This window comes from Taudactylus pleione, unplaced genomic scaffold (genome assembly GCF_031769625.1).
Source record: "Taudactylus pleione unplaced genomic scaffold, aTauple2 ptg000749l, whole genome shotgun sequence".
NCBI lineage: Eukaryota > Metazoa > Chordata > Amphibia > Anura > Myobatrachidae > Taudactylus > Taudactylus pleione.
In genome coordinates, this window is record NW_028285151.1 from 2118345 (window position 1) to 2129765 (window position 11421).

The 11421-nt window shown below is 41.6% G+C and overlaps 1 protein-coding gene across 1 annotated transcript in view; it reads left to right on the forward strand.

Annotated features, from left to right (window-relative positions):
- MYO1H (myosin IH) overlaps positions 1-8329 on the forward strand; it is a 97867-nt gene extending 89538 nt beyond the window's left edge. Inside the window, exon 32 of the mRNA XM_088457278.1 lies at positions 7905-8329. Within this exon, the coding sequence (XP_088313404.1) occupies positions 7905-7928 (24 nt within the window). The 3' untranslated portion in view covers positions 7929-8329. The remainder of the gene's footprint in view (positions 1-7904) is intronic.
- The last annotated feature ends 3092 nt before the right edge of the window (positions 8330-11421 follow it).

Below are 11421 nucleotides of genomic sequence, written 5' to 3' on the forward strand. Positions count from 1 at the left end.
CTCTCTTATAGTAAATAGTTTACTGTTGTTGCTAAATGCCACAGTATCAATATTATTTGTAACTATTAATGTATCAAAAACGAGTAGCAAAATTATGGTCTGCAGAATGGGGTTTTATGACTGGGCTGCAGTTATTGAAACCAGTGTGTATTTATCAGAATATCATGGTGATATGTAACATATATATATATATACACTGTTTTAAACATATATAGCCTAAAGCTATATTGGTTTCTGTGAATCAGTGTGGATTAGGTATCTCTGATCGTATGCTGGAGATTATTATCAAGCTGACAGTCTCAGCTGTTTCAGCATTGCACTGAAGGTCTTTTAAACCCGCATATATAGGGCGATGACCTGTGCTGCTGGTCATCGCCCTATATATGCGGGTTTAAAAGAGGATATTTTTCGATTTATCTACATAGGGCTATATGTTTAAATCATTATATATATATATATATATATATATATATATATATATATATATATACAGTCAGGTGCATAAATATTGGGACATTGACAGAATTTTGATATTTTGGCCTCTATTCACCACCACAATGGCTTTGAAATGAAACAAACAAGATGTGCTTTAACTGCAGACTTTCAGATTTAATTTGAGGGTAATTACATCCAAATCAGGTGAACGGTGTAGGAATTACAACGGTTTCTATATGTGCCTCCCACTTTTTAAGGGGCCAAAAGTAATGGGACAAACTAAACAATCCTAAATCTAACTTTCACTTTTTAATACTTTGTTGCAAATCCTTTGCAGGCAATTACAGCCTGAAGTCTAGAACGCATAGACATCAGCAGACGTTGGGTTTCATCCCTGGTGGTGCTCTGCCAGGCCTCTACTGCAAATGTCTTCAGTTCCTGCTTGTTCTTGGGGCATTTTCCCTTCAGTTTTGTCTTCATCAAGTGAAATGCATGCTCAATCAGATTCAAGTCAGGGGATTGACTTGGCCATTGCATAACATTCCACTTTTTAGCCTTAAAAAACTCTTTGGTTGCTTTTGCAGTTTGCTTCGGGTCATTGTCATCTGCACTGTGAAGCGCCGTCAAATGAGTTCTGAAGCATTTGACTGAATATGAGCATATAATATTGCCCGAAACACTTTAGAATTCATTCTGCTGCTTTTGTCACATCATCAATAAATACAAGGGAACCAGTTCAATTGGCAGCCATACATGCCCACGCCATGACACTACCACCACCATGCTTCACTGATGAGGTGGTATGTTTTGGATCATGAGCAGTTCCTTTCCTTCTCCATACTCTTTTCTTCCCATCACTCTGGTACAAGTTGATCTTTGTCTCATCTGTCCCTAGGATGTTGTTCCAGAACTGTAATGGCTTTTTTAGATGTTGTTTGGCAAACTCTAATCTGGTCTTCCTGTTTTTGTGGCTCACCAATGGTTTACATCTTGTGGTGAACCCTCTATATTCACTATTGTGAAGTCTTCACTTGATTGTTGACTTTGACACATATACACCTACCTCCTGGAGAGTGTTCTTGATTTGGCCAACTGTTGTGAAGGGGTTTTTCTTCACCAGGGAAATAATTCTTCTGTCATCCACAACAGTTATTTTCCGTGGTCTTCCGAGGTCTTTTGGAGTTGCTGAGCTCTCTGGTGTGTTATTTCTTTTTGAAAATGTTCCAAACAGTTGATTTGGCCACACCTAATTTTTTTGCTAACTCTCTGATGGGTTTATTTAGATTTTTCAGCCTAATGATGGCTTGCTTCACTGATAGTGACAGCTCTTTGGATCTCATATTGAGAGTAGACAGCAACTGATTCCAAATGCAAATGTCACACCTAGAATCAACTCCAGACCTTTTACCTGCTTAATTGATAATGAAATAACAAGGGAATAGCCCACACCTGTCCATGAAATAACCATTGCGGTGATAGTCCCATTACTTTTGGCCCCATAAAAAGTGGAAGGCACATATAGAAACCGTTGTAATTCCTACACCGTTCACCTGATTTGGATGTAATTACCCTCAAATTAAATCTGAAAGTCTGCAGTTAAAGCACATCTTGTTTGTTTAATTTCAAAGCCATTGTGGTGGTGAATAGAGGCCAAAATATGAAAATTCTGTCAATGTCCCAATATTTATGCACCTGACTGTATATATATATATATATATATATATATATATATGTTACATATCGCCATGATATTGTGATAAATACACACTGGTTTCAATAACTGCAGCCCAGTCATAGAATCCCGTTCTGCAGACCATAATTTTGCTACTCGTATTTGATACGTTAATAGTTACAAATAATATTGATACTGTGGCATTTAGCAACAACAGTAAACTATTTACTATAAGAGAGGTGCACATTGAACTATCTACGCACCTCGTGCATGCGATGGTATCCATAGAGACCAACAGTGTGAGAAACTTAAGCACACTAGTGGAGATACACAATCCACACTGTTTTGCAGAAACTAATATAGTACTTTGCCATATATATTGAAATCTTCATTTTTTATACATACTGTATGTAAACACATTGTGACATCCTGACAAGTACATATTGGTATTAACAACTACAGCTCCTTCATGATATTACGTCTTGTAGATTATAATTGTGTTATTTATATATGATACATACAATGGCTACAAATAATATTGACATTGTAGCATTTTGAAACATTAGTAAACTATTAATTAGAAAATGTATCTGATATAGAAAACAGATATTCCAAGGAGTCTAATTTTTGAGACACTAGTGGTACCGACAATAAATACACATCCTCTAGTCTATAATATTGATAATTAGAACCATTGACTGTATATTACGAATTGTAATGACCGGCAGCAGCAGGAAGTGTTTTTAACCACATACTCTATTTTTTCTTTCACTACTGTTCTCAACAGATTATTTGAATATTTCGCCCAAATACCTGTACATCATGTTTTAAAATAATCAATAAAAGTTATATTTTACAAATTTTTCAGAGAACATAAAGAGGGAATAAATTTTGAATCTGTGTTTGTGCATTGGACCACTCTTCTTATCTTTTCTTTTTCTCAAAGTAATACAGTGTTAATATAGGTACAATGTATATTTGATAAGTAGAAGCATAGCTGAGAAGGGAGCTTCCCATAGGTGTTCCCACTCCAGTATAAGCTGCTTGTGACTGTAACTGCAGTAATAAGCTAAGCATCCTATGGAATCTCACTCTAGCACATGTATTCTGTCAATTTAAGTTAAATGATCACAATATATAATATAATCTCCTCTATTGACTAATAACAATTATTCAAAGTAGATAAAAGTAAAATCCCAGGTGCTATACTAAATAAAGCAGTGCCAAAGGAGCTACCCCTTAATGTCAGATAGTGCATCACCGAAACATTCCATTCCCCCAATGGGACCTCAACATCCAGCGCGATACTGCCACTGTTTGCTGTTCTTCTCTTCAATTCAGTATTCCCCCGTAGGCTGCCATACCCCACTGGCACAGTTCAGTACAGGGAGGGGGACACTATGACATGCACTTTCTCCGGGCGCCATGGTTCCACGCTACTCTGACTGGCCTCACCCCTTAACCTTGGCCCCCTACCACTGCATTCCCTGGTGGACCCTTCATGCCCCAGTCTGACACAGGCGCAAGGTAGGAAGAGGAAGTCTATTGTTATGTGTGTGTGAAACTTTCTAGAAATGACGTAATGAAATGGAGCAGACACACTGGGATATGCAAGTTTGCACAAGGGAGAAAAGTGAAAAGAAATCTAAAAAGGAAAAAGACAAAACACAGCTATGGGCCATCGATGGCTTGTGATGTTTTAACAATGTCAGTCAAGTGATGTGCGACTGCCCCAAACTGCCTGAGTCACAGCTGGAGAAAGTGAGTGGCCTTGAGACAAGTTTTTGGGAACAGAGTGAAACTGAAAGCAGTAGCAGCGGTTTACCATTCATGTTTATAAAGAGGCACAAGGTGGACAATAATAGTGGATAGTAGTATGGGCATGCTGTGAGGAAAATGCCTGGAAGAGGAGGAGACAGTGGGACCGACTATGCTGTGTGAGAAAGTAATGATCTCTGGGATGCCAGAGGGCTGCCTCTCTGAAAAGAAATGCTGGGGAGTGGGGAGCACAGGTAGTGGAGACGGTTGGAGATAATGAATAGCAGAGATTGGCAAGTAACGGGCAGCTGCGGGGGCTCTAATCTGATTTGACATCTCTGAAATGAAAAACAAGCAACTGTGAATTCCAAAACAAGGCCCAAGACAAACCTAAAATATTGTGTATTGTAAGGGGGAGGAATAGTCTGGTATTTTAGGCTTCTCTCCTTGGTACTAAAAAACACATTAAAAAATGTAAAATATAAATCAGTTTTTTATTTGTAATATTAAATGATGTAATTTATAACACTATAAAACGTTTCACTAATATTTTTTTATACTGCCATTGTGCTATATTCTCCCCACCATCCACCTATTTTTACTAATGATTTTGTGCCTCTACTCCCCCTTACCGTAGGTGTATTGAATTTGTGCCCCCCATCTATATAGCTTTATTGACTTAGGGCCTGATTTAGAGATGGGCACAAATGGCATCGCAGCTGCAATTTCTCACAGATCGCAATTGCGAAATATGCAATGACTCACTAGCGTCCAGTGCTTAGAGACGCCCACTGACAGCATTAGCCTTCTGAATAAGTCTAAGCTGTCACAGACATAGAGGATCTCCAGACACGTAGACTAGCTAATTTATGGACGCCTGCGTTTTTGTCACCACCCCCGTTATCTCCCCCAAACTCTGACTACCTGTCACTCACTTTGTGAGCGAATCCTGTGTGAGCGTATTGGCAAATCAGTCGTTGCCTATGCGCAGTGCAGCTTACACGCATGCGCAATGGCTAACAATTGTTCAATCTGCGTAAATATCGGCATTGTGTCCATCTCTGGATAAGGCCCTTACTTCTCCCCCATATAACTTTATTGATTTCATGTTCCCTACTATATACTTTGATTTTGTACCCCTGTCTATATGTTTTTTTTTACTTAGTTCCCCCCAGGAGCGTATCTATAATGGGTGTAAGGTGTGCGGTGCACACAGGCCCCTGGGTCCAGAGGGGCCCCGCACCGCGCAACCTACACCCATATTATCTAAAACGCACCTGTACGTGGTCCCGCGTTGGGTGTCAGCGATGCAGAGAACACCGGAAAATGGTCGCCGCAGCCATTTTTCCGGCGTTCTGCGCATGCGCAGTAGATTCTGGGCCCGGCGCGAGGAATGCACATGGGCCCCCTCCTCTCTTAAATTGCCCCTGGTTCCCCCCTATATAACTATTGATTTAGTGAGACCTCCCACTATATAATTTTATTGATTTCTTGCTCCCAATTATATAGTTAATTCAGGGCCTGATTCAGACCCACTCGTAAGCGGGTCAATGGTCCCTCTCTGCGCATATACACCACCTCCGGCATGCCACGTGGCAACTCCCCCTTTGGGAAAAAAAATATTTTGGTGCTGCCCGCTGGGGAGGGGGGCACTATGTTCCCCTCAGCCTGGTGCACAGCCAATGGGAGGCGCGATCAGCGTGATCACTCCCTCCATAGGCATAGGAGACCCCCCCTCTCGTCGCCCCTGCCAGCGAGCGACACTGGTAATTAAATGTTTCGCTACATGTGAGAGGGAGAAAGTGTTTTTATGGATGGGGGAGAGGAGTATGTGCTGCTACAGTGGGTGACAATGCTTTATGGTAATGTTAAATATTTTCAATTCAATTCATGTAGATGATCAATGTGTCCTGCAAGTCACACTACTTCTCATGGCTAGCTGTATTCTTCATAGACGTGCAATCTGAGTAATCCACAGCTGAGAGTCGTAGGGTTTCTTTTTCTTTGTGACGTGTGTCTCGATAGGCAGGGGTACGCAGGGTTTAAAAAAAAAGGGGAGAAAACTGAATTAAAGACTACGTTGTTTGTAAATCTGTGTGACTAGTAACTGTATTTTACTGTGTTGTCAACTCAAGTAATAAATAATCATCATCTACAGGGGAATAAACATTTCAGTAGAAGGAGCATTGGTTCTTCAGCTTATACTTCCTAAACCCGCCCCCTCGTACAGTAATCCAGATAATAACACAGTTTTTTGTTTAGTGCTCGTCTACTCTCCTTCAATTTTTACAATGTAGCTGCATCTCACTACAACAATACTATAAGCGGCAATCATTTTAAAGGCAAAACTAAGCTGGTTTTGCCCTTAAAATTATTGCCGCTTTAAAGATTTGGGAAGACTCGCAGGAGTTCCTGCAACAGCTGTGGGTCGCACCCTATTACATAAGCCCCATCATTTGAGAAGGAAACCCTACTACTATTAGACATATTTTGGGGGCATTTTAGGACAGAAGGGGGCCCCTGTGTAGATTTCTTTAGGCTCTATCCCCCCAGAAAAAATGATGCTGGCACATACACATTAAATAACAAAGACCCTGGCACACCGCCATATAGCCTCTCCCTCCTCCCCGCAGACTGGCAGCACATCTTGTAGGTAATGATGCTATACAGAGTAATGATGGTGGTAACAGTGTGTATGCTGGTAGTACAGTGCTGCTGTGCATGTGAGGAGAGCTGGGGGACAGGACACGTACATACTGCGCAGGCACTGATCACAAGAGCTGGCAATTTACCTCCCTGTTACAGGGAGGTAAATTGCCAGCTCTGAGTTGTGATCAGTGCCTGCGCAGTATGTACATGTCCTGTGTATCTGTGTGCAGGAAATGGCTCTGTGCATGGCGGGTTATCATGCACTTGTGCCCCTGAGGGTAAGGGATAGGGGTGATAGGGGCTCCGGGCAGGGTGGGTAAGAGGAGAGGGTGCATCCAGTGTTCTACTTCTCCCCCCCCCCACGTGTGTATGCAGGGGATAGCGCTCAGTGATTGCTGTGTGTGCGCAGTGCTGACCCCATGGGGGTTCTTTCTGGTTACAGTAGGGGGGGCATTAGATAGTTCCCCTGGCACTTATTCTGGGCAGAGGATTATAGATTCTATGGGGTAGATTTATCACAGGGTAATAATCCCACCATAGGGCTTCTTTTTTCAATGTTGAATCTTTTTTTAAGAGCAATAAACATGATGCTACCATTCTCCAGCTGCCCTGCATTTAGTGTCCTTAGTCAGTGCTCACTACCCAGCTGTCGTGGTCAATAGTGGCCCTCTAATACTAAGCAAAACCCCAATCTTTGAAATCGTCCCACAGGTCATAAGTTACCCCATACTGTGTTTACTTCCATAATAAATACACATCACTATAGGCAGGGATACTGGAGTTACCTTATGGGCTAAGAGCAGTAGTAGTGTGCAGATGTCAGGACTGATACTGAAAATTACTTTTCAGTTCAACAGCATAAACACCTTACCCCCAGCACTGCCTATCCCTAACCTCCCCCTTTGCCCCAATACTACTTCAACTATCTACCCTTGCCCCCTCCCTACCATTAGTACTGCCTGCCCGTAATCTTGTCCTTGTCCCCAGTACTGCCCAAGCTATCCACCCTTTACCCCTTCCTGACCCCAGCACTATCTGACCCTGGCAACCTACATGCCCCCAGCACTGTCGCAACTGCTGTTTGCACTTACCCCTCCCTACCCCCCGCTCTGCCTGTACCTCCCTCTAGCCCCAGCTGTACACCAACTTCTCACTGCCTTTACCCCCAGCTCTACCCCAACTGCTGTTTGCCCTTAACCCCCTGTACCACAACTGCTGCCTGCCCTCACTCCCCATAATATGTGATAGGACCCAAAAACAGTGGCGTAGGATGCCAATTTTTCAAAGTAAGGGGTCCCTGGGCCCTACATTTTTTTTTCGTTCAGCGCGATCACTGAAATGTTATCACACTAAGACTGAATTAATGCTGACATTTCTTATTCTGTTTCAGATATCTCCTAGACTAAAATCCTAACCACCAAATCTGCCCAATCTGTACATGAAATTCAGAAAAAGACAATACTGGGACTGGGCAACAAGCGCAGAGGCCGCTAATGCATTACTAAGGTTCACCAGTTTCCACAATGACGGAAGTAACTCCCCCCTGAGAACACACAGAAACAACTATTATGCTTTCGACATTGAGGATCTCCTGGTTTCTTTTGAGCTGTAAACTCTTCTTTTACAACAGAATCTGGCACCTATTTCATCACCCGTATATTGTGTATTTTCTTTCTGTCGGCTGAGGGTGCAGCTTTCCAAAATAACATACTGTATTATGTGAATAATGTTTTGCAGACATCTCTGAACCACTGACTCTCTATAAATACCATATAACTGACTACTGACATCAGTCCTATCCAGGGGTATAGGGTCCATTGGCATATTTTACAGAATACCGGACAAAATTAATGACTCAGGGGCCTATTCATCATCGAAGGCCATATGGCCTCCGATGATAAAGTGTTCAACTCGCTGCGATGGATACTTTAGTATCCAACTCGCAGCCGGGGAAGCCTGATACCGAAGCAATTCATCATTGCTCCGGTGAGGGGACAACTGCTCCGAAAAGCAGTTGTCCAATGGAAAGTATTGCAGCTACAGATGTAGCTGCATTACTTACCTGCTCCCCGTCTTCCTGGCAACACATACGTGACCACGGGTCACGCATGCGCAAAGCCGCCGGGAGGGAGGAGACGGTGGAGGGATCTGCTTGGATACCTCTCCGCATCCCCAGAACTCCTTCCCATAGGAAGGAGCAGGGATCCGAGAACAAGCGCCGTCTGAAGATGTCGCTTGTTCTCAGCAGCAAACTCAGAAAATTTTCAGTTTTCGGAGTATGCTGAATACCAGGGGGGTTCCTTTCGGACCTCTAATGATGAGTGGCCCGGTAACTTAAAAATGTGGAAACTAGCGTTTCCAAATGGTTACCGGGCCATTTATCGGTTGATGAATAGGCCCCTCATTGTGTTTTATTTTTTCATCACGAAAACAAAAATAATAAAAGGAGTGTCATTTTGCAAACATGGGAATAGAGAATCCATATGTAAAAGAAAATCTAAATAGTAAAATGCTTAGAGCACCTATCACCTATGAAGGATGCAGCCATTTTGTGCAATGATTCAATATTCACGAAACTGCAGCCTTTTCACTAGACGCAAGTGACATCAATGAGACACTTTATGTTCAAATATTCAGTATGAGTTACTGATTCCATGTGATTCAATTCATTCAGCCCATAAAATGGCTACCTTTCCTGACAGTATGTGACAGATGCTCTTTAAGCAGAGCTCTGCACGTAATTAGATGCTTGTATAATGGTAATCCAGAGATGTCACATTACAAGACTAAAATTAATATATAGAACAAAGATCAGGTCTTCCACGCTACTGAAAGACTCACGGCTGGAAACAACCTCTGTGATCCTTGGGCCCACTGAGCTAACAAGCAGATTACTCCTTCAACACTCTGCTGGTTGATTCGAGAGTGGATTGAATTCATTATGGAACCAACAGGATTATTGCGAATTTGCTGGTAAGTTTAAAGCAGCAATCAGTTATAAGGCAAAATCAGTCTTATAACTGATCAGAGCTGTAACTAGTGGTGTGTAAGCTTTGTCGCTGCACAGAGCCCTGTCACCCGCAGCCCCTGCATCTAGCAGCCAGAATCGCTGCTGCAGTGCCGCCCGGAACACCCAAAGGACACTCCTGACGTGTACACTGCAGCTCTTACAGTCCCCCGGAGCATCCTGAGGATACTCCGGGCAGTGCTTTAATTCCTGGTGCTGCCGGCCCCGTTCCCTCTGTATATCATCATGCGCTCTGGAGGCATGACTGGCACATTGCACATTTACATTTAGTGGCAAACTCGCCAAAATCACACTGGTTACGTAATCTCGGAAACTATTACAAAACCCATTATGAGTTAGATAGGCATAAGGTAAGTAGACTGGCCTGGATTTCTGGATAGCCACATAGCTCTTAAATTGTCAGAAATGCAATGGTTACACCCTGTACCTTGCTACATCATATTATAACATTTTGTTTTCACTTAAACCTGCAAAAAAAAAAAAGTCAGTGATCATTTTAATAATGGATATAATGCTTTTATTTCTTTCATACAGTATGGTAGAAATCTATAAACGTGAAGTAAGCAGAAGATAAACTGTTCTTAAAATAGTGTTAAACTGACAAGTCTATAAATTTATCAGGATTATGCTGGGGGAAAAAAAATAATGATTTTTTATTTTTAGGGGTAAATTTACTAAGATGGGAGTTCTATTAAGAAGTGATGTTGCCCATAGCAACCAATCAGATTCCAGGTATCTTCTAGAAGGTACTAGATACATGAGAAGTGTAATCTGACTGGTTGCTATGGGCAACATCACTTCTTAAATAGAACTCACATCTTATTAAATTTATCCCTTACTGTATATAAAGTTAATTAGCCTCCAGTTAAAAGGCAATTTATCTCCACTTGCTGTCTATGCCCTTTAGTTCACTGGTGCACAGTTGCCCCCAGGCCTTGTGCATGCAGCAGTAATAGGTTTATTCTGAGATAACATTGGCACCAGAAATATTGCAGACTAATAAAACAGTGCTGAGGACTAATAAGTACAATACAATTTTGATATTCATAATAGACCAAAATGGGGCCCAGTGTCCAAGCAGAGAAACACATATGCCCAAATTTAGAGGTAATAGGCAATTACATAATTGATTTCCATATTTGGAATTTACATAACAATTCATATAACCGAAAGTTCCTATGTAAAAGGGTTATCACATATAACTTAACCTGAACTGCGTCAAGCTTCTGGTGCCCTCAGATATGTCATTTACTTCAGTTCATATTCAGAAATTCCATTAACCTGGACAACTAAAGACTACTTACCTCAATTTTTGTAGAAATGCCCCCAATGTGTTTAACCATTAGGTGTAAATATGATGGAACCCTAATAGGAAAAACTCTATCAGATATGCTCATTGAAATTTTTTCTATGTTTGTGTATTAACTGGTTTTAATATTAACATGTGTTAAAAACATATCATGTTATGGTTGTTCCATTTTTTTTCCATTTAATTTATGAACATGAGGATATCTAGTTTTGAAACTGTGCCATCTGTCGTAATGTAGCTTGGAAGAATCTCTCAAGTTTAATAGATTAGCCTGATAACAAATGTTTGTGGTATGGGTTAAATTCACTCACACTATTTGCTACCTCATTGGGGGCAAATTTACTAAGCGTTGATTTGGTGTTTTTATGCAATATCCCTTTGATTTTGCAAGTTGGAGATTTACTAAAGACAGAACCGACAGAAAATTGCCTGAAAACTCCGACTTTAGACAGCAATGGTCCCGATTCAGAGATGAACGCTTTTGCACAACAGCTCCGTCTTTGGAGCTAAGCTTACTCAGAATGGCCACCTCCTGCCCGCTTGCCAGGCCAGGAAATCAGCGCCACAAGA